Source organism: Pipistrellus kuhlii, unplaced genomic scaffold (genome assembly GCF_014108245.1).
Source record: "Pipistrellus kuhlii isolate mPipKuh1 unplaced genomic scaffold, mPipKuh1.p scaffold_m20_p_13, whole genome shotgun sequence".
Lineage (NCBI taxonomy): Eukaryota > Metazoa > Chordata > Mammalia > Chiroptera > Vespertilionidae > Pipistrellus > Pipistrellus kuhlii.
In genome coordinates this window covers 1,548,840-1,572,533 of record NW_023425438.1, presented here as the reverse complement: position 1 = coordinate 1,572,533, position 23,694 = coordinate 1,548,840, and the positions used below count along the sequence as shown (strand labels likewise).

General features: G+C 49.1%; 1 protein-coding gene across 3 annotated transcripts in view; it reads left to right on the top strand.

The window, feature by feature from the left end:
- NBAS (NBAS subunit of NRZ tethering complex) overlaps nt 1-23,694 on the top strand; it is a 160,195-nt gene that overhangs the window by 104,705 nt on the left and 31,796 nt on the right. For all 3 annotated transcript variants that reach the window (XM_045580476.1, XM_036434642.2, XM_045580477.1), the window contains exons 36-43: nt 2,093-2,260; nt 4,310-4,423; nt 4,729-4,852; nt 8,014-8,090; nt 8,420-8,557; nt 14,076-14,305; nt 14,804-14,914; nt 22,402-22,652. In XM_045580476.1, coding sequence (XP_045436432.1) covers nt 2,093-2,260; nt 4,310-4,423; nt 4,729-4,852; nt 8,014-8,090; nt 8,420-8,557; nt 14,076-14,305; nt 14,804-14,914; nt 22,402-22,652 — 1,213 coding nt within the window. The remainder of the gene's footprint in view (nt 1-2,092; nt 2,261-4,309; nt 4,424-4,728; nt 4,853-8,013; nt 8,091-8,419; nt 8,558-14,075; nt 14,306-14,803; nt 14,915-22,401; nt 22,653-23,694) is intronic.

The window sequence follows — 23,694 nt, the reverse complement described above, 5'->3', positions numbered from 1 at the left end:
AGTCGCTTCTGTGAGCCAAGCTTGGCCGGTGGGACCACCCTTGTCCTTGCGAGCCCGTGCCCATTCGGTAAAGGCGTGTCTTACAGGTTTGGAAAACATTACTAGTGCTTAGTCAGCCAGCCGTCGAGCTCTGAGGCACACTTGACATTAATGAGATTTCATGTTGAATTTTATGCTGGGAGTTGTTGATTTGGTTTTGGGGATTATTCTATTTCTGCGGCCGTACACTCTAAATTAATTAGCAGCATGCAGCTCCGAATCACATGTGCAGCCGTAATCATTGCAGGGTTTTGCCTAACCTCTTTCTTCTTTCTTCATTACGTGAAGTTGAAAGAGAATATTTTCCTCATTAATGCCTTTGGTTCCACTATAATGGTGGTGGATTGCCCCCAAATTACATCTCCTCTGTGGTCCAAATGAGCTGTTTATTTCCCTTTCTCTCTGGCAGCTCTCATTAGGGAGCTCTCGCAGAAAGCCTTTTATCACACACACTCCTGCGTGTGTGGCTTTCACTTATCCTCCGGAGCAAACTTGCACTTTTCAGATATTTTAAATTGCCTTTCTTTATTTTGTTTTATACTTATTTATTAAATTTAAGTTCTTTATTGTGTAAAGTTAAATTTCCTTTCTTGAGTTAGCCATTATGTGTAAAGGGTAGGCTCATTCGGTGAAATAGAGCAGTTGTTGTACAGCCTGCATTATTTGACATTTTCCTGCGCGTGAAGTGGTGTTCTGTGTAAGAGCCCCATTTCTTACCGTGTTTCTATGTTTGGTTCTACTCTTGGGTTAGTTGATGACATTCAAATCATTCAGCACGCCTTCTCAATTAAGAAGATGCTGAAGATGAGCAGGAATGGGAAGTGTGACATGAAATCTTATTTGAATAACACTCAGCTGCCGCTAACATTAACATGTTAGAACATGTGTCTGTGAACATTTAGATGGAGCAGTGACCCCGGGCTTCTTACGTGTCCACAGACGCAGAGGACACATCGGGATGGTCACACACTCAGAGCACATGGTGATGAATAACCATTGTCCCTGCCCTTGAGAAGCTGTGGTCTGGTCAGGAAGGCACACAGGCAAACAGAAAACACTTACACTATCAGTGTATGATGCTAGTACGTTAAGCGTGCCTGCAGTGCACTGTCTTACCAGGATTCATAGCAAAACTATTCCATATCAGGGCAAATATAGAAAAAATCTTTGTGACCTTGGAGTAGCAAAGATTTCTTAAATACGATACAAAAATACTAATCATAAAGTGACAAAACTGATACATTGGACTAATTTGGAATTTAAGAACTTCTATTAATCAAAGACACCATTAAGACAATGAAAAGATAATCTGCAGAGTAGCAGAAAATATTCACAATTCTTGTATCTAACAAGAGATGTGTACCCAGAATATAAAAAGAACCCTTACGGGTGAATAGGGAAGACCGACCACCGACAGAAGAATGGGCAAAATCCAAGAGCAGGCATTGCACAAAAGAGGAAACTCAGCCGGCCGGCTGGCCAAGGCATGGGTAGGTGCTCACCCCCATGAGCCTCTGGAGAGGTGTCCCCGGGGGTCCACACCCTGCCTGGAGCCAGGAGCCCACCGCTGGCCAGGCCTGGTCAGGCGGAGGAGCCCTGAAGGCTGGCGCCCGTGGGCGGCGCAGTGTGTCTGACCTGTAGCTTATCTTTGTGTCCGATGGTATTCTAACACCGACTCTGCAGTGCTGTCATAAGACTTAGCATTGTTTGAGTGAACAATTTATTTCTTAACCTAAATAGTGAACACTTTAAAAAATAGCACGGGAGAATCTCTTTGGCGGGATATTCCATTGGTAAAAAACGAAGAACTCATTTTTACCTCCTCAGTGTTTCTGAAAGGGATTGTGCGATGAGCGCACCATGGTATTTTTTCCTTTCGTCGTCTTTTGTGAGCGAGGCACAGTGGGCCAGCAGCGCTGGGGTTCACCTTACTGTGTCATAGCAGAAATGGATTTTCCAGCTTACCTGTCTTCTCGCCCCGTCATTCTCAGGAGCCCCCTTATCACCCTCTGTTCTCATGGCAATGCTCCTCTCGGCTCCTTCTCCATCACAGGATGCAGCCGGCGCTCCGGGCGGCAGCTCGGCGGACCTGCTCCACTGGACCACGGCCACCACCATGAAGGTGCTTTCCAACACCACGACCACCACCAGGGCGGTGCTGCAGGCCGTCAGCGACGGGCAGTGGTGGAGGAAGTCCCTGACGTACCTCCGGCCCCTTCAGGCAAGCACCCGCTTCCTCAGACCCCCTGCGCGGGCCTGTCCACCCAGTTACAGTCCTGTCCTCTCCAGGCTGTTCCCACAGTCTCTTAGGGAACCCGGGCCTCCCTCAGATGGGCGATGAGAGAATTGCTTTATAGAATGTAGCGCCCTCCATGGAGGACGCGCAGGTATGTGTCAGGCGTTTTCTGTGGGTCAGGTTCTGTGCTGGCCCCTGGGGGCGGGGAATTCCCGTCCCCTGAGGAACCTACAGAATGCATCAAATAAAGCAACAGTCCAAGCATTTGTGTGCTAGTGCCATGCGGGGTGAGGAGTGCGGTGAGGACCAGCAAGGTGCGTGCGGGACAGTGAGTGACATTGGGGAGAAGTTCTGACTTCCACGGGGAAGTTAGGGGTCTTAGGAGAGCAGGTGGTCTGAGCAGGGATCTGGCTGAACTAAGCAGAAGGAGTACAGAGCCCCCTGCGAGGGAAGGCGCTCAACATGTTTGTAGAAAGGAAGGAGGCCAGTGTAGGAGGAGCAGGGTGGACACAGGAGAGACGCTAGCAGCTGAGGTCAGAGGGGCGGGAGGCCTATGGGTAGTGATGAGGCCACTGGCTTGCACCACAGGCTTTATTCTGAGTGCGATGGGAGCTGCTGGAGGGTTCAGGCAGCGGCAGGCGTGTGGTGCAGCTGGACTTTCAGTAAGATTCCGGGATGGCTGGGTCGGCAGCTGGCAGGATGAATCGGGAGCGGCAGAGACCCCTCGGTTCCGGCGCTCCAGTGGGGCGTGGTGCAGGCTGGGCCAGGGCTGCAGGGAGGAGGCGGGAAGTGGCTGGCTTGGGCGGCAGGCGGAGGGGAGGGTGACGTGCTGAGGGTCTGGATGGGGGTGTGCAGGGAAGAGGAGGACGCAGGCTGATGGCCCGGACAGTGGGTGCATGAAGATCCATACGCGTACAGGCTGTGTGCCTGACGTGGGTGTGAGTCCATAGCTCTCCCGTTGCTGCGGGTCTCACACTGGTTGTGATTACGGTTACTGCGCTGTCTCACCTGTGGGACCTGCCCAGGGTATGTGTCTTCGGTGAGGTGTTAGCGTTGTGCCCGCTGTCTGGTTGTTGTTATGTGTCCCTTGTACGGTCACCATCGTGGGCAGCGATGTCACGGCTTCCCTGGGCTGTGCCTGGCGTGAAGCAGGTGCTCAGTAAACGGGAGGGCGGGCATGCCTTTCCTTGCCCTTCCAGGGAGGAGCTGTGCCATCGATGTGCCGGTCTGAGGAAAGGGAAACCTCAGTGTCATTGCCCGGAGGAGGAGCCTGAGTGCCAGCTGATGAGGAATGCTGGTGCCCGGCTGAGGCGTTGCGGGGGTGGCTGAGGAGGAGATGGAGGCCCAGGGCACACCTTTCTTTATTTCGCCTCCCTGGGAGGGGTGGGGAGGTGGGCTCAGGTAGGCAGACAGCACGGACAGGAGCCTGGCCTGGGAGAAAGCAGAGGTGCCGCATTCAGCAGGCCTGTTGCTGGGGAGCGAAGAGCTGGCCTTTCATGTCGCCTCACAGTTACTCACTTAAATGTTACCCTGCCTGGTTTAGACTTGACACCGTTGGCTGTTTGCATTGTGCAAAGCTACTAGAGGTTTCTGAGCAGGGAGCACGAAGTGTACGAAGTGTTTTAGGAAGGCTGTGCTGACGAGCGTGGAAAGCTTGTTCTGTGTGTAATAGCGATCACTTCCGTGTTCCTGAGTGATGGATGTCAGAGTGACTGGGGCAGTCAGAGGCGCTGCAGGGCGAGGCTGCGGTGCCCTCCGAGTTGGTGTTATTCCTCCAGCCCTGCTGGCATCTGTGTTGCACAGACACACTCTCTTTTGATCATACAATGCACTTTGTTACTCCTGAAATCCTCCTCCTGTCCCTCCTTCTCCCCCTTTCCCTCCCTCCCTACCTCCCTCCCTCTTTCCCCCCTCCATCCCTCCTTCCCCCCCTTCCTCCCTCCCTCCCCTCTCCATCCCTCTCTCCCTGCCTCCCTCCTTCTACCCCAGCTCTCTTTCATTTTATCTACCGTCTTTTCACTTTGTTCTGTTCAGGGGCAAGAATTTGGCGATGCTTACGGAAGCGGAAGCACAGCCAATGACGGCCTGGAAAGACAAGGCTGCCACCCTTTCTATGAGTCTGTCCTCTCCAGCCCCTTTGTCGCTGAGGTAAGGACACTGCCCTGGGCCCCTCAGCGTAAACAAAACCGACATTTTCCTGAAAACTAACTTTTTTGTCTTCCTTCTTAATCATGCTATTCACCGTTGTGGGTTTTTTTTTTTTTTTTTTTTTTTTGGTGATTGTTTTTTTCTACATAACAACATATTATGAGATTAAAACAGTTTTACACAAAATGTGCATTAGTAAGTGAGGATCATCACTCCAGTCACCAGGGATATAAAACCTTGCCGCTGTGTTTCTGAGTGTTTTCCCGGAACAGGACAGCCTGCCCACAGCCCTCCCCTCTGTCCAGTCCCAGGTTACCTACAGCTCCTACCAGCCCGGCCCCGGGGAGAGCTTCGCTGAAGTGCTGCTGCGGACGGGCAAGCTGGCCGAGACGGAGAGCCAGGGGGCGGAGGCGTTCCCCACCACGGAAGGTACGGCCCAGGTTCGGGGGGAGGCGTCCCCACCACGGAAGGTACGGCCCAGGTTCGGGGGGAGGCGTCCGCACCACGGAAGGTACAGCCCAGGTTCGGGGGGAGGCGTCCCCACCACGGAAGGTACGGCCCAGGTTCGGCGGGAGGCGTCCTCACCACGGAAGGTACGGCCCAGGTTCGGGGGGAGGCGTCCCCACCACGGAAGGTACGGCCCAGGTTCGGGACGGGAAATGAAGCCGAGTGTAGCGCTGGAAAACAGGGCTACCCTGTCAGTAATTCCGATAGCTTAACTCGACACCGTCATTCATTTATTTAAGACATTTATTACCTTCTGTTCTGCAGCCACTTACAGTGTTGAGGATTTAAAAGCACATATATGACACAGTTTCTATTTTAAGCTGCTAATTATGCAAAACGATTCTTAGAGTGAACGTTACAAAGTGCCCAATAAATGTTCCTCCTTTTGCGTGTTAATAACTCATATTTGCTTTGAGGCATGTATTAGATGTGGATTCCATCTTCAGAATTTCCTGAGTGGTGGCATATCTTTCCATGTAGAGTTTTTTTTAAAGAATTAAACATATATTCAAGTTTACCCAAGACACCTTTCCATTTGTTCCCACATTGTTATCGATATTCTAATGTCTGAAACACATGTCTTTGACTATTTGAGATTACCAAATATCTGTCAGAAACTCACCACAATTGAAGAGTTATAGAGGATAAATGACCCAAATTAAAAATCTTAAAAATGTGATGCTTGACCTGGGTTCAGAAGTAGGTTATAATGTAAATTACTCTTCCCAACATGATCTGACTTTTCAGATTTTCTAATGAAGTTGAAGAAAAGGTTTTTATGAAGACTAGATGAAGAAAATTGGTCATTACTTATTTTGCTAAATGAATGATTTAATGGCTAACAATTTCCAAATCGATAGCAGGAGCAGCCTTCCTCTGTGAATTCAGCCCTGGAATCAGATGGGCCATAGACTGCCTTCCAGGGGCACTCATTTTGCACACAGTTAGTGTTTGCAGGCTGGACGGAGATCTCGCCTTGTTTGGGCTGTGACGGTTCTAGAAAATGGCATTCAAGGATTGGTAACCAGCATTGCAAATTAAATTCATATGCCCTGCTAAACGGAAGGCAGGCCTCTTTAAATATATATATTTGTATTTTGTCATCTGGACATCACATCACTGTGACTCAGTCTGTAGCCAGCATGCCTTCTGGGGGTCCCAGCGAGACCCTGGGGCATAGTCTATGTCAGATCCCACTGATAGCTTTGTCAAGTGCTCCTTCCAGTGACTGGCAGATGCAAAGACTGAGACTCTTCCTGGAGGTGGGGTTCGTGTTCTCTTTAGCAAGAACCCTTGGGTCTCAGTGAGGGCTGCTGAGGCAGTTTTTTTTTTTTTTTTTTTTTTTTTTAGATTCATAAAGCTGGGAGCTAGGTGGGTTCCATCTCTCTGATAGAGAGACAGTCACACTCACCACAGACAACACAACATATTTATTGGCTTCCAAAGGGGAGTTTAAGGTCAAAAGGAGTTGGTGAATAGGATCTGGGCACACCCGAAACGCCTTTTGACCGAGGCAGTTTTGATGCCCGGGTGGAAGGGGGCCACTCCCCTCACTCCCCACGGGTTTCCTGCAGGCGTCCAGCTGTGAGTGGGCAGGGGCTCTGGGTGGGCACGTGGTGGTGGAGACCAGCGGGCTGTGGTCCAGGTGTGGGAGGAAAAGATGTCACGGGAAAGTTCAGCAGCACTTGTGTCAGGGATTAGGGAAGAGCTAGAACCCCTTTCCTCTCAACCTGGGGACACACGGGCAGTGTGCACTTGACCCTGGCCATTCTCCCAGTCTCGGAGCAGGAGGTCCCGGGCTCCGTGTGGCTGGAAAGCCAGTGTGTGAGTGCTGGAGACAGGCAGGCACACTGGTCCAGAGGGCCCGCCAGGAAACCCCGTTTGGGAAGGAAGTGACTGACAGGGAGCTTGAGCATTTGGCAGTTCTCAGAGGGGGTTTGCCCTCTTCTCTTCCCCTGCATTTTTCTATGAACACTTTCAAATGTGCGTAAGTTGAGACGGTTCTGCAGTGAATGCCTGTGTACCTTCCACCAAGATTCGCCAGTTACCTTTAACTGTGCTCCTCAGCCCCCTACTAATCCCGCTATCCCGCTGTCAGCTAAGCTCAGATTATACGGTGGCCTTCTAGTCCGAGTGAGACACAGTTAGGCAGGGAAATCTGGAGAAATATCATGTGGTCTGTTTCTGAAGTCCAGTGTCACTTGCTCTGGATCATGCACAGTGTTCCCCTCCATCAGCCCCCCCAGGAGGACCTGTGTGACTGCGTGGGGCTCCCTGCGCTCGCTCCTCCACCCAGACGAGTGAGCGGCCTGGGTCCCTGTAACCCCTCTGCTCAGAGCGAGCGGCCTTGGTCCTGTCACCCCTCTGCTCAGAGCGAGCGGCCTGGGTCCCTGTCACCCCTCTGCTCAGAGCGAGCGGCCTGGGTCCTTGTCACACTCCTGCACATGACGCAGTGTTGGCAGCCTACGTGCCTTCATTAACGCTGTGACATTTGCCGGTTGTCACATTTTTGTGTAGAAAAGCTGCTAATGACCGGGATGTTTTACGATACTGTATAATCAAAGCCAGTGGCTGCTGCTCTTCTCGGGCTGGGATGAAGAGGGGTGTCCCGGCAGGAACAAAGCCATGTCATCGCCATGGTAGTCAGCAAAGCTTTGTCCTGGATTTGTGCTCAGAAAGCTCTTTTGTTGCTCTGATTGTCAGTACATATAAGGCCACCTTCTCCATGAGCTGCCACTGATATACATGATTTTATAGCGTGGCCTGGGCCTTTAAAAACCAAAGGACTCGCTTTAAGGAAGCATCCTCGTTGATGTATTTGCTCTCAGACTTTGCAGCTACACCAACAGGCTTTCCCTGTGTCTGAGTGACCAGCAGCTCAGTTGTCTGCATTTCGGCAAGGTGGCTGTTGGCCGTGGTTTCACGTGGTCTGTGTTTAGAAGACTGTGTGGCTTTTATTAAGTTTCTCAGAGTCCTCTGGAGCCAGCTGTCTGTTGAAAATGTTTGGGGCTGGAAACATGGCCTCAGTGACTGTGCCTGCCGTACAGATCCTCACGCTAAGTAATGCGTCTCCCTGTGTTCAGTTCTCTTGCAGCTAGCAAGCGACGCTTTACCCAATGACATGACCTTGGCACTCGCCTACCTCCTGGCCCTACCTCAGGTAAGTGTACCCTTCCAAGAAAGAAGGGCCTAAAAGTGAATTAATTAAAGAGCTATTGCTCATAATGATTGCTTCTTTAACATAAATACTCGCTGTCAGTGTCCAGAGAATAAATCCTACAATGTTAGCCAAAATGCTGATTTTAAATCTGCCTCTGCATGCATGCAATCTGCCTCTATCGCCTCCTGAATTTTAATGTTGTCATATGAAGTGAGTTGCTGTGATGGAAACTTTGAGTCAAAACTCTGCAGTGATGACTGGCGAGGTAACGGTTTATGATGGTCTTGATTTCCTTCCAGCCGAGCTCACGCCGTCACGTTCCCTCCTAGGTGTTAGACGCTAACCAGTGCTTTGAAAAGCAGTCCCGCTCAGCTCTGTCTCTCCAGCTGGCAGCATATTACTACAGCCTGCAGATCTACGCCCGGCTGGCTCCGTGCTTCAGGGACAAATGCCATCCTCTTTATAGGGTGAGTCCTCATGGTTTCCGCCTTTTTAAAAAATATATGTTTTTATTGCTTTCAGGGAGGAAGGGAGAGGAGGAGAGAGAGAGAGAAACATCAATGATGAGAGAGAATTATTCATAGGCTGTTTCTTGCACACCCCATACTAGGAATCCATCCCATAACCCAGGCAATGTACCCTGATTGGGAATCAAATTGTGATCTCCTGGTTCATATGTCATTGCTCAACTACTGAGCCACACTGGCCAGGCGGTTACCACCTTCTCCTGAGCAGAGGTAAAGTAGTTCCAAAATAGTTAAAGCCCATATTTACCGCTTTGGAGGTACCATCTGCTCTGCCCCCAGAATGCGTTCCGAGTGGCTGATAGCCTTTTTTCTCTCGGCATCTGTAAGAGGTAGCTTCTCATGTTTATGGTGAAAGCTGAGTCTCCTCCTAACTTTTCTGCCATTTGCTTTAATTTACAAGGTCTCAGGGAAGGCTAACGTAGCAGGAGAGGCAGAGTGAAGAACTGGTGGCTCTGTCTAGTTCAGGAGCAGGCTGTGCAGTTGTGTGAGGAGTGCTGCCCTTTATGTGTGAGCCGTAACTGTGAGAGCAGCAGTTGCACAGATGAAATGTTGAGATATATTCTACTTGCCACCAACCTTTGGATCACTTGTATGTTAACTTCTGAGTGAAAGCACAATTGTCAGCACTGGAAATGACCTACTTTTTTACTGGATCATTTAAAGAGAATTAGCACTCTAAGAATAAATAGATAGCCCTAGCCGGGTTGGCTCAGTGGATAGAGCATCGAACCGAAGACTGAAAGGTATCAGGTTCGATTCTTGGTGGAGGGCATGTACTTTAGTTACTGGCTTAATCCCTGGCCCTGGTCAAGGCCCCTTGCGGGAGACAGCCAACTGATGTGTCTCTCTCACACCAATGTTTCTCTCTCTCTGTCCCTACCCTCCCTTCTACTAGATCTAAACAATAATAATAATAATAGTAATCATAAATAAATAGAAAAATATCCTTAGATGAGGATTAACAGAAAAACAAAACAAAATAATAAAATAGGTCAGATTTTCACATCCACCATGCACACAAATCCAAGGTTCAGATTTTATTAAGGCAGAACTTCCCCTCTGTGCCCAGAGCAGCCTGGAGAAGTCATTTCACACGTGTGTCAAGGGTCTAGCTGCCTCTGAACCTGGGAAGCTGTCAGTATGTGAAAACATTCCATTCATGGCAACACCTGCGGCTCTGATTCATCAGTTTTCTCTACAAGAGGGGGTGCTGGGCACCCACAGGCAGGCCCGTCCTCGCGGGCAGGTTCTCAGACAGAGTTTCAGTGTGGCAACCTTTCGCCAAGAACCAGGCATGCTTTCCTCTTCTTAGCCTCACGATATGAGATACTACTTTATTCTGGGAATTTCAACCTTTTTTATTTGATAGCTACTGCTGCTTGTACAGTTACTTTATTCCATACTCCGGCCATTTTCCTCCGTCTTGTTTTTATAGCTGAGGCATGTTTTCATGTGAAATATGAGCTAGATTAAAAACGAATGGACAGTTCATTAGTACAAATGTAATAAATTATGTGCGTGTGCTTTTATCAGGTATTTGTCAGGTGACTGCTTTATGCCAGGCAGTGTGCGGGTCCTGGGAGGGCAGCAGGGAGCCTAGTGCATAAAAGCCCTCGTCCTTCCAGGACTGACATTCTGTCGGGGACGGGGCACCGTGAACAGAATGAGTAAATAAAACATGTACTAAGGTAAATGGTGATAGGAGCTATGGGAACAAAAAGCCGCGAAGGACAGAATGTGAGTGTGTGTGTGTATGTGAGATGTGTGTGTGTGTGTCTGCCTGTCTGAGGAATGCAGCCTAGAATAGAGACGAGAGCAGCACCAGCTCTGTTTCAGGAGAAGCCGGGACTCTGACTGTGGGCCTGGGTGATCTCTGGCAGGCAGGCCTGGCAGGCCATCCCCAGGGGTGCTTCCTCCTGGCCCCTGTGTCCAGAGTCAGCTGCATGTGACAGGAAAGGCTACAGTGAATGGGCCGCCCTGCCTCCCCCAGCCATGATCCTGACACCAGCTCCTCTGAAGCCCATGTTCAGCTGTTCAGGGTTACAGTTTCTCTGAAGTTAGCACCCTGTCACTCCTCCGGGCCTTCTGAGATGCCTCCTCCTTCACTGTCAACAGGTGGGTGCAGCCCCCTCCGCCTCCCAGCAGGCACCCTTTGGAGCAGTTCCTGTCTGCCCCCGCGAGGTGCTGCCTGCCCCCCACATGCTCTTGCTGGAGGCAGGACCCGTGTCCACTCCCCAGGCCTCCCCTGCAGCTCCTCGGGGTCTGCGGGCCTGTGCGGAAGGCGGGTCCTGTCCACGGCTGTGGCTGAGGACAGCCTTCGGCTGCAGTTTCGCAGTTGGAGGGTGGGCCCTGGGTTTGAAGGAACCCTCCCGGCACCATAACTGATGTTTAGGTACAGCTGAGCTTCCCATCGATACCTAATGGCTCATTATTTGGGCCTTTTCAGCATCTTCCTGTGCACAAAACAGCACCGCTGAGTGTGGAATTAAATGTGGCAAGCTCCTGATGAATCATCGTGGAAATTGAAATGAGAGTGGTTTCAATTTGTTGCCTCCACATAATAGTGCTCGGCGAAGCATCGCTTGCTCTCAGCTGTCAGCCCGACTGGCTCCCATTGCCACAGCCTTCCCACCCGGCGCCATTCCGTGCCGCGGGGATGATCATTTAGGCAGATTACTAGGTTTGAATAAAAACATGGATATAATCGGCGCGTTTTTTCTGAGAAAAGGCCTGTGCCTCTTGCCAGAAGCAGTGTCCTGAGCCCCCAGCACGGGCTCCTGGCCCTCGGCGGCTCTCCTGGGTGACCTCCGAGCAGCCCATGCCGCCTCCATTATGCTGATTAGCGATAGAGGGATAACTGGCAGAGGCTCCGCTGGAGAGAAGTGTTTCTCCTAGTCTTTGTCCCAGTTAACTTGGTTTTGTGTTCAAAACACAAGGTGTACATGGCCAGGAAACTCAGGTGGTGCAAATGGCGTACAGTACAGGCCAGTGTTCCCAGTCTGTGTCTCCCGGAAGTAGTTGGTGCAGAGAAGTGTCTGTGTAACAGTTTTTATACGGATGCGAGTGGGCCACACACATTGTTCTGTCCCCTGTGTCTCACTAATATATTGTGTCCATAATTGTTGTAAATGCATCTTGAAATGTGATCTTCCTAGCACTCTTTTGAGAAAGTTTCAGGAGATACAATCATAATAATGGAAGCGTATTCTTTAGTTTTATATTCTGGAGAAGCAGGCCCTGCGGGGATGAAAGGCAAAGCTTTATGGTAGACCACTTCTGCAATGTGGTATGCTTTTTTTTAAAGCTACCCGATTGAAAACACTGAGTATAAAATTATCTCAAGCAAAGAAGAACCCTAAAGGGGAAGCACACCACCTGTTTAAAACTTTCCCAGCCATAATGCCCAGAAATGGAGGCCATTAAACCAGAATGGATTTATTACCTCCAACTAGCGAGCAGTAGATTGTCATGGAGCATTCTGTTGTTATGAATGTTTATGAATCTTTAGAGTTACAAGGAACTGACCATATTCTTTAAAGAAATCATATTTTATTCACCCACTCCCCCCAAAGAACTGCAGTGCCAAATTTTGGAAAAGTAATAGAATAATTTAACTCCATGCACTTAATTTTTAAAATTGAGATGCTTTTTGATGCTATTAGCTCTGCACCGGTCCCACCAAGACCCTCCCCTGCCTACAGATATGACGGGATGGTTCTGGGGGGCTTTGTGCTTGGGGGTACAGCCCCGCTCTGCCACTTACCCAGAATGGCCTCTGGCCTCCTGCCCGCCCCTCAAACCTCTGTAAACAGGGCGCCTGCAGGCGCCTGTCCCCCAGGACTGCTGGCACTAACTGAGCTTCCGCTCCCCTTGCCTAGCGCTGTGCCTGTTCCAGCCTGGAGGCTGACGAAGTCGGTGCTTGCTCCTAAATTCTTCTTATTACAGTGAACGAATGTGGTGTACAAAGAATAGGAAATAGAAATTATGTCTGGGGCGGCTGGACTGTTTCCACTTATTAAAGGAGAAGAGATGAAAGTAGTTAAAGCTGCGTAGGACTTTACTGACTATAACTTGTTGGTCTGAAATTGTATTTTTAACAAAGACATTGGCTCTGAATATTTGTTGAACGAGTTGCACAGGGGTTGGTAGCTGACTTTGGAGAATTAGTTTCCAAAGCCAGGCATTTTGACTGGAGAGACACTCCCCGCCCCCCCACCCCGATCTGTGAGAGTAGGACTCAGTGTCTGCCTAGAGGTTGGGAACAAGATTTCTTTAATTGGTACCCCCAAGTTCTTCCTTAACAGTGTCAAGAGGGAGAACAGCAGGCTAGGTTTGTAATATGAACTTGGCATTGACAAATTCCTGTGTAGCTCAAAATATGGCTTACACATTAGAACTGTTGACAGCTTCCTAGAATTCAGTACATTTCTGAGACTCAAAGGCAGATTCCGAAGTTTTTCCTAATTTGCTTATATTAAAATATATACGGTGTTTCCCCAGAAACTGGAAGTGATTGAGTTAACGTTGTTCATGCTATCAGTCTCCTAGAGTAATTCTAAAATCACGGCTGAGTGTCACCCAAACCAACTCTAATATAAATAAATGTGCCCAGTTAACCACATCTTTTTCTTCCCATCAGCTGTCAGCGTCGGGTTTTGTTCTGTTTGAGTAATTTTCCCATTGTCAGAGCAGCTGCTGGGAACTGGAGACCAGGCTCCCATTGAGCCCCAAATGGAGCAGAGGAGAGATTGGCTGGGCGCTTTCTTTGGCAGCGGGTGTGCTGGTGATTCTAGGAAGAGGATGCTTCCCCAGCGCATCGCTGGAGAGGACGCTCTTTCCCCGGCTGGCTGTCGGGTGTTATCAGTGGGCCACTGAGCTGCAGCCTCGCCCCTGAGAGCATGCAGAGGCCTCGGGAAAGCTGGTCCAGGGGCCCGGATGATGGAGAGCACTTCCAGGGTGAATGATCCATGGTCGGGTAATGGAGACACATCCATTGTAGGTGATGGTATTGAAAAGGCAGGAATACATTATTTATGATAACTCTAAGTCATGAGATGGGGCAGGAGCCGAAGGACCTGCTTGCAGACTTGGTCCTGTGCTCTCTCTGTGGTCTGCAGACTGTGCCTTCTGCGACTGTCTTCTCAGTCCTGTTAGTGCCAGCAGCGAGAGGGCCAGCAGGTGCCCGGGAGACACGCCTTCCTATAAATTTAAAGAAAATATATATATTTTTTTACTTCAGAGAGGAAGCGAGAGGGAAAAAGAGAGAGAAACATCCATGATGAGAGAGAATCATGGATCGGCTGCTTTCTGCACGCCCCGCACTGGGGATGGAGCCTGAAACCTGGGCCTGTGCCCTGACTGGGAATCGAACCATGATCTCCTGGTTCATAGGCCGACGCTCAACTGCTGAGCCCCTCCTGCCGGGCTTCCTGTAACTTGTTGCTGTTGTTACTCACAGGCTGATCCCACAGAGCTGATCGCCACGGTCACCAGGCACGTGACTGGACATGGCCTGGCAGCCTGGCCCGAGGACGTGGCCTCGCTGTCGGAGCAGCTGCACTACTACAACGAGCGGCTCCTGGACTTCACGCAGGCCCAGCTGCTCCGCGGCCTGCGCAAGGGGGTGGACGTGCAGCGGTTCACCGCGGACGACCAGTACAAGAGGGAGACCATCCTGGGGCTGGTGGAGTAAGGGACCCTCTGTCTCAGAAAGGGGGGGACTTGAATGTCACAGAGCAGGCTGAGTCGGCAGGGCTCCTGGTCACAGCCCTTTGCGGTTGGCTTTCGGGGTTGCTCCAGACAGGGCTTTCCCCTCTCAGCCCATCACAGGAGCGGGGTGTGCTCCCCCGCCTGTGGGAAAGGGCTGTCTTGTGCCTTGTAGGATGGTTAGCATTCTCCTCCTTCCCCCTTGTGACAGTCACGAATGTCCGCAGTTACGTCAGGGAGCCCCTAAAGGACACATCGCCCTGGGTTGAGAGCCGCCGGCCTAGACAGCTGCCGTGCACCACAGTGAGGGAGGGGCGGTCAGATTCTAGGAGGTACTTTCCCTGAATCACATGGAGCGTCGTTGAGTGAGGACCGTGCTGGCTGCCCCCTCCCAGCCGGAGGGCAGTCCCGATGGGCCTCTCTGTGCTGCTCGAGGTGACGTGTTTCTCTCTCCTTCCCCGCGGCCGCCGGCTCATGAAGGACCCTGGAGGAGGATGTCTACGGCCTCGCCCTGTCCCTGGCGCAGCGCTACAGCATCGCCCGCTGGGAGGTGTACATGACCCACCTGGAGTTCCTGTTCAGCGACAGCGGGTAAGCGCACGGCCCGGGCCCGAGTTCATGTCCGTGTCTGTCTGTTCGGTCTGGTCTAGGAGGATCATGTGGGTGTGAAATATTGATAGGATCTGCCTGTTTCTTCTCAGATACAGTAGACCAGTGTCCATGTACATTCTTCACTCATCTGGGGCACACCGATGTTCTAAGACTAGCCTGTTCCTTTTCGTTTTCCAGTAAAAATAGTCCTGAGTTAGATGCTTTAACCTTCGGGCACTTATTCAAAGGTTTTCATGGAGACTGTTTTGTACTAAGAAGTAGATATGGGGTTGCCATAGTGAACAAAAGCAGGCATTAGCTCAACTGTCTGGGAACTGGTAGTCCAGTGTGGGGGACAGATTGTGAAACCAGTTCTGTGGCAGGTACCCTGAAAGAGAGCCCAAAGAGGGGCTCAGTGACTGAGCATTGACCCAGAAACCAGCAGGTCACGGTCCCATTCCTGGTCAGGGCTCATGCCGAGGTTGCGGGCTCGATCCCTGTGGGGGGGCCGTGCAAGAGGCAGCTGATCAGTGATTCTCACCATTGATGTTTCTATCTCCCTCTCCCTCCCTCTTTAAAATCAATAAAAATATATATTTTTAAAAAAGAGAGAGAGCCCAAAGAGGGGATCTTCCATTGTCAGGGAAGGCTCTCCCGAGGAAATAATTCTTGAGCTGAGACCTAAATACTGAGTTGAAATTAACTGCATTACAATTGTCTAGGGCAGTGGTCGGCAAACCCTGGCTCGCGAGGCACACGCAGCTCTTTGGCCCCTTGAGTGTGACTCTTCCATAGAATTCCACGAGTCTATTTTGAAGAAGTGGCATTAGAAGAAGTTTAAGTTTAAAAAATTTGGCTCTCCAAAGAAATTTCAGTCGTTGTACTGTTGATATTTGGTTCTGTTGACTAATGAGTTTGCCGACCACTTAGCTAAGGAAACACTGCCCTAGAGCAACAGGAAGCTGCTAGAGGACCTGGTAAGGGGAGGGAATAACGGGTCAGTTTACATTTCATAAGGTCACTGTGGTTACTGTGCTGAGGAAGAAGCTGTGGGAAGGCAGGTTCAAGAGGGGAGGCAGAGCCTGCCAAGCGATCCAGAAACGCTCAAAATTAGGATTGTTAATTTTTGTTAATTATTTTGAAATTTTAGCGTCTACATTTTAGTATTTATGAAATTGCTATATGGGTGATAGTGTTATCTACAATACATACTGAACTAAACTAATCACTTTTGATGCATAGCAATATGTTCAAATATATGTTTCTTGTGTGTGTGTGTGTGTGTATGCACATTTAAAAATACGTTGGCATTTTATTAAACATCCTTTCATGGAATGTTACATAAAAGGTGTCATATCTGTACAAACAGGATGCTTCCCTGGTGTCTTAATATATTATAAATTATCAGGCATTAAAAAACGTGCTAGAGTCTAGACTGTTCAGGGCGGGTCATCAGACCTGATGGCGGTGATATGCAGCCGCCTGGGGTCACAAGAGCGGAGATCACTGCCTCCTGGTGCCGGTGCTTGTGTGTGACAAGCGCACACACCTCCTGATTTAGCCAGTGGTGTTTGTGCTCCCCAGCCGTTTGCCTTGCTGTTCAGTTAGACTCGATAGCACAGGCATTAGGAATCAGCCTTGTTAATACAATAGGAAGGGCCCAGCATTTATTTGTCCAGTCAATGCTAATGGGAAGCTAATAGGTCAGAGTCACAAGAAAATGGATGCTGTTTGCCTTAGGTTTCCTTCTGCTCCTTTCAAAAGACTCCCGCCCCAAAAGTTGATTTTTCTTAATTTTACTTTCTCCTTCCTCTCGATTGAATTGGATGCAGGCCCTGCGTCAGCGTGTGGCCACGTGCTCACTCAGACGGGCTCGGGGGAGGCAGCCTCACACAATAGAGTGTAAGTCTTCCATCCAAGTGACGGACACGTCTCTCACCGTGTCTCTCCAGCTGTGTCCCTGCCCGCGGCTCTCAAACTCCTTTCCCGGGATCCTGAGTGCGGTGTGATGATAACTAAGAGGCTTCATCATAGAAATCAAACCCCCAGGACCTGGCACGTGATCGGTGCTTAATTAATGGCAGCTGTTCCTGGTATTTCACTCTGCAGAAGGAGAATCCTCATAAACACCCACCTTGAGTTCTTTTTGTTCTTTATTTTTTCTCTTTTTTCATTTCTTTTTTTCTAAACTGCGTGATGGCTTTAAGTGGCCACATGGCAGACACTGGCTCTCTCAGCCTCTTAGATCTACTGGGGCGAGTTCAGCTCCCCGACGGAGGCTGACCTATCAGCGTTGCCAGGTTAGCGGCCAACCCCAACCCTGACCTTAGAGCAGGAGTGGGGAACGCTGGGCCCACGGGCCATATACAGCCCTCAGAATCCTTTGACCTGGCCTGGAAAAAAAATTCAGGCTCAGGAAAAATCTAAGTCTGTGCAGAAAGGTTGAATGTATTTATTCAGGTCACAGGTCTCATACAGCTGTTGAAATAGGGCAGTGTATTTGGTTTAGATCTTTCTTTCGGCCTACGGCAGTGGTCGGCAAACTGTGGCCCCTTTAGTGTGGCTTTTCGACAAAACACCAGGGCCTGGGTGAATCTATGTTGAAGAAGTGGCGTTAGAAGAAGTTTAAGTTTAAAAAATTTGACTCTCCATAGAAATTTCAGTCGTCCTGTTGATATTTGGCTCTGCTGACTAATGAGTTTGCCGACCACTGGCCTACGGGGAAAAGAGAACCAAGACTATGATTTGTGCATAAGACAAAACCTACCAGTCCTGAAAATGGAAGCTAATTACCGCCTTTACCCAAATGGAAGCGATTCTGTACATGTACCTGCAGCCTTCCTCCTCATGCCCTGATCCTTCAGGCCCTCTCAGGCCAGCAAGGCTCCTGGCAGTGGCACAAAACTCCTGCAAGACCCGTTTTAGTGTGTCCGTCCAGGAACATGCTCAGGCTTGGAGTCCTGCTCTGTAAGCGCTCAGGGAAGCAGGCCGGGTATGCACGTCACTCATCTGACTTCCGAACCATTGTTTTCCAGTCAGGACACAGTTCTGTCTGCTCTGTGAGACATCACTGAGGTGACCTGGTGCTCCGGGGATAAGTGCTCAGAAAAGAATGCTACGCCTATGTCTGGGCTGTGGTGTCTCAAAATATTTTTGTTAAAGACAATGTGAGACTATAAACCAGTCAGAATTGACTTATTTTTTTTAAATATGTTTTATTGATTTTTCACAGAGAAGAAGAGAGAGGGATAGAGAGTTAGAAACATCGATGAGAGAGTGTAATCGATCAGCTGCCTCTTGCACACCCCCTACGGGGGATGTGCCCGCAACCAATGTACACGCCCTTGACCGGAATCAAACCCGGGACCTTTCAGTCCGAAGGCCGATGCTCTATCCACTGAGCCAAACTGGTTTCGGCCAGAATTGACTTTTTATGAGAAATCACAAGGCTTCAAGGCCAGGGTGTCTTTACGGCAGAGGAGAGGCAGCCTGCCTCGTGGTCATCCTTGTCACCACCCTGTTCATCCCAAACGCTCCGCAGAGGGCCCACCCACCACTCCTGAGACAGGAAATGGACGGCGACACTCTTTCGTGATCCTCCCAGCAGCTGTGTACGTAGGTGACCCTGAAAATTAAATTCTGTTTTTTGTTTCATAAACACGCTTGTCCAAAGTGCTGGCCAAATGGAACAGTGCCATGCTGTTTTGCCCACCTTTCCCTGCACAGCCACATGCTCTCGGGTCAGACCTGCCCCATCAGCTTCATTCCCAGTTCATGGTGGGTGAGTGAGTGTCTGCCTACTTTCCCGCAGGACAGAGTCCTTGAAACTGAGCGGGTAGACTTGTCTCCTTCCAGGAATCAGTGGTGGAGGCCTATTTACCCCCGGTCGAGGTTATTAATTTGGATTCATAGAGCTTTAAGGATTAAACTTGGGGGAAATGCCTAGAAGAGACTGCATCTGAATGACGCTCCCCTCTCCAGCCCTTCCCAGCAGCCCTGTGCCTCTCCCTGTCTCCCCCCTCCCTCTTCTCCCTTCCTAAGTGCTGCTTTACTCAGTTAATGGAACCGAATTATCACTCCATCTCAGCCTGGGTGAAGAAATATGCATTTACATAAACTTGTTTTCCTACACAAACATGAGGCTTTTCAGTACATGCTGTTCTTGAATTACGTTTTTGGGTGATTGACAGCTTAAAGCCACCACAGAACATGCTGACCGGGGACTTAGCACTAACCATTCATTGTGCTCTGAGTGTAACTACTGCTGCTTTCTTCCTGCAGTTAATCTCTGAAAGTTAAGTATGCATTATATAAATGTATAAGCTGCTGCTAGAGCTAAATCTTGGTTCAAGAAAAAAGCCTTAAACAGTTTCTAAGGGTGATCATTAATTTGATTAGTGAAAAGTCCCCGGCGGTTTCCTGGTATTTCTGCCTACTCTCTCGGATGTGGGTTTTTTGGAATTGTTTTCTAAGTGCAGATTTCATTTCTCTTTCCAAAGGGGAGATAGCAGCTTCTTTCAGGGGACGCTGTTGAATGGGTTATTGATTGCCGGCATCTATAAAAGATCCTAGCACGCTGTAATTTACTGAGGAGGGAGGCGCTGGTATTTATCATGTGTCAGTAAAGGTATCCCAGTGTCTCTCTTGACAAGATAATTAGATAAAATTGCACATCGGGCAAGCTGAATTGTGGGCGCAGAAGAATACGTGGGTGGGCGAGAAAGGGAAGCTGATTGAGAGAGACGCTGTTCAGCATCAGGCCGAACACAAAGGAAGCCACACTGTTGTGGTTCAGTCACTGTCCGTCTACTCTGTAGGCGAGTCTGTCTTTCATGCTTGTGTCTGAGGGTCATTAGGAAAGCAGTGTGACAGGAGAACTCATTGACTCTTGCTCTTGGAGAGAGAGTGAAGGCCTGTGTTATGCAAAGATTCGGCTTTTGAAATGGCTGTGACATGGCAATAAGTGGCTGCGTGGCGATAAGGTGAACAAAGCCACACGGAGTCCAGGCCAATCTGACGCCGGGCTTAGGCGTCACTTAAACCCCCTGATCGCTGTCTGTTGTATGGCAGTTACTTCGATTTAACTGGCCCAGCAACCAGCACAGTAAGCGCAAGCTTTTCCGTCTCCATGGGCATGTGGTTCTGCCCGCAAAGCTCCATCAAAACAACTCACCTCAGTGGCGGACATGGTGTATGTAGTATCTACTGCTTCATGCCATTGTGTTCAGACTTCACTTAGCAAATTTAGGAAGGAAATCAAATTCTGTGAGACACTTTCATGTGCTGCTGTGCACACAGTGTCTTTCTCAGACAATACTGCATGTTTTGAATAGTTAGTGTCAAGAACATTTTCTGACCTGCCACCCACTACCCTCGCCGTTCTTGTACAGGCCTGTGCTTTCTTGTCTGGAAACGTTGTTTTTGTTATTTTCACTCCATTCCTTTCTCTGGTGGCCAGCTCAGGTGCTCTGTCACTAAACCTCCTTTTATTGTTGCTGTCGGCTGTTTTTGAAGTTACAGCTTGAGCGGCCCTGCTCTTGATTGGAATGTAATTGCCTGCATTTGTCAGCCCATCCCCTCATTTTGCGCTGTTGTTCAGTTCGGGGTATTTATAACAACGAGGTTTGCGAACTGCCGGGTGAGAGCTTGATGGGAATCTTTGCGTCCGCCCAACGTGGAGGACACCCAGGTTTTGTGGGTGGCCCAGGTGTCGAACGTGTCCTTTGACCACACATTGGCGCTCAGCCCTGAGAAACTAAAGATAAAGGAGCTGTGTATCATCTTTGTCATCAAGTGGTGCACCTCCTAGCGGTCCGGCAGTTGAAGAGTCTGTAAGGCCGGATGGAAGCTATCAGAGGAGGCATTTTTACATGGGATCTTTACAGCCCAGGGCCATTTGTATACCTCAGGATATTTTTGTAAATGTTTGAATCGTGTCTTAATGGAAAAATAGCAATTCTCTTGAAGTGAGAGGTCAAAGAGCATTTTTAAATTACTTGCTATTTTGACTTCATAGTTTGAAACTGTCATCCTAAGTATACTACTGCTCATAAAAACTGTAAGACATAATTTGGGTTCACCTTCTGTATAAACCAAACATGTCTTGGCCCTTTCCAACAGTGGGAATTCCAGCAAAAAGGGAGTCGTGTTTCCGGGTGTTGCTCTGAAAGCAGGTGCAACCGGACTTCACTGGGTACTGCCGGAGTTGCACTCACTGTGCCAGGCACCTCCCCGGAGTTGCACTCACTGAGGGCACTGCCTCACTGACCTGGGCATGGGACCCCCACGGCTCTGGGCTCTAGGCTCTGTGCGGGGGAAGCATAAGACCAGCATTAAGCCCTCCTCTCACCCCAAAATACACACTGACCAGCCAAACACAACTCCTTAACGTTTTTCTCCTGACAGTTTAACATTAGAGAACATTTTTACTATATTGTAAAGATATCTAAGTCAAGATGAAATTAATAAGATGTGTTTTTATTTAAGTGGCATTCATGACTACAGCTAATTCAAGTGAAAGCACCCATTCTTGCTGATTTTAATTGTATTTGAGCATCGTATCAAACTTGGGTCTATCCAGTAGCAAGATAAAGCTCTTGGATGTCACACTTAAGCCTAAAAGTTGGGGTTGTTTCCTCCCTCACGGCTTCCTAAGTCCCTGGAATAATAAGGTTGTTTACATTTCTGTAATGAAGCTCCGATTTTACATTTGTCTTGTGACATGAATAAATAATGCCGAGTGGCAGCCAGCAGATCTGGGTTCGTTTCCTGGCTGTAAAGCACTGGGCACCTCTCCCAACTGCAGGCCTGTGAATACTGCCTTCAGGACTGTGTAGCCCCGCAGGAGAACACAGGAACATTGAGCGATAGAGGCATTCAACACGCATGCTTTCCTTTATAGAAACCACCTGCATCTTGGTGGCTCACGTCTCTGATTAGACAGGAGGAAGGGGCTTGTAAGAAGTAGTCTTTCATGCCCGGCTGGCATGGCTATGTGGTTGAGCATCAACCTCTGAACCAGGAGGTCATGGTTTAATGCCTGGTCAGGGCACAGGCCCAGGTTGTGGGCTCGATCCCCAGTGTGGGCCTTGCAGGAGGCAGCCAATCAATGATTCTCTTTCATCAGTGACTGGAGGCCCAATGCATGAAATTCGTGCAAGAGTAGGCCTTCCTTCCCCTGGCTGCCGGCACCCAGGACCTGGGCTTCCCTCTAGCTGCCTGCAGGCACCTGGGACCGGGCTTCCCTCGCAGCCCCAGCTTCATCCAGAAGGTTGTCTGGAAGAACATCCGGTCAAATTAGCATATGATGCTTTTATTATTATAGATTTATTATTATAGATGTTTCTATCTCTTTTTCCCTCTCCCTTTCTGTCTGAAATCAATAAAAAAATTTTTTAAAAAGAAGTAGCCTTTCCTCCTGAATTAAAAAAGTCTTGTTTAATAAAGGAACCAAATTTTAACATAATTTCTTTGTCTCTTAATCTCAGCTTGTCCACAACAGAAATAGAAAATCGAGCCCAAGCTCTTCATCTCTTTGAGACTCTGAAGACAGACCCTGAAGCCTTTCACAAGCACATGGTCAAGTACATCTACCCCACCATTGGCGGCACGGACCACGAGAGGCTGCTGTATTATTTCACTCTTCTGGAAGGCTGGGGCTGCGCAGATCTGGGGAAGTATGCCATTAAACCGGAAACCCACGTTCGGCTGCTGAAGAAGTTCAAGGTGGTTGCACCAGGTAAGATGATCTTTTTCCAGCTTGAATTCATTTAAAAAAATAAAAGTAAATACACACACACACACACACACACACACACACAGATCGACATTGATATTTTGTTCCACTTATTCAGTCATTCATTGGTGATTCTTTTTTTTCTTTTCTTTTTTTTAAATATATTTTATTGATTTTACACAGAAAGGAATTGAGAGGGATAGAGAGTTAGAAACATCGATGGGAGAGAAACATTGACCAGCTGCCTCTTGCACACTCCCCACTGGGGTTGTGCCCGCAACCAAGGTACGTGCCCTTGATTGGAATCAAACCCGGGACCTTTCAGTCCGCAGGCCAATGCTCTGTCCACTGAGCCAAACCGGTTTCAGCCATTGGTGATTCTTATAAGTGCCTTGACCCTAGATCGAACCCGCAACCTTGGTGTATCAGGGCAGTGCTCCAACTAACTGAGCAACATGGCTATTTTTGAAAATAAATTTAGGGATTAATTTTCTGTACACAATCATGTCCATGCACCATGGCTGGCATAGAGCTGAAACCATAGGATTTTGATGCTAATTGTCTTTTGTTATTATATTTTCAACTCCTTCACTCATAGTTGGGGGGAATTACATACCAGAGAAACCAAGAAACCTATTGAAAGTCACAGTGACTGCTGATAGACCTGATACTAAAATCTAAAGTTTTTACTCCAGAGGTTCCCATTGGTTATATTTTATAATACTAGAGGCCTAGTGCACAAAATTCGTGCATTTGGAGGGGAAGTCCCTCAGCCTGGCTTGCACCCTCTCACAGTCCAGGATCCCTCGGGATGTCCTGGGAGCAGACCTAAGCAGGCAGCTGAACATCCTTAGTGCTGCCGTGAAGGCTGAAGAGGCTCCTGGCACTGTGCTCGCCAGCCATGAGTGGGCTTCTGGTTAAGTGGTGCTCCCCTTGTGGGTGTGCACTGACCACCAGGGGGCAGCTCCTGCACTGAGCATCTGCCCTCTGGTGGTCAGTGCACATAATAGTGACTGGTCGTTCTGCCATTTGGTCTATTTGCACA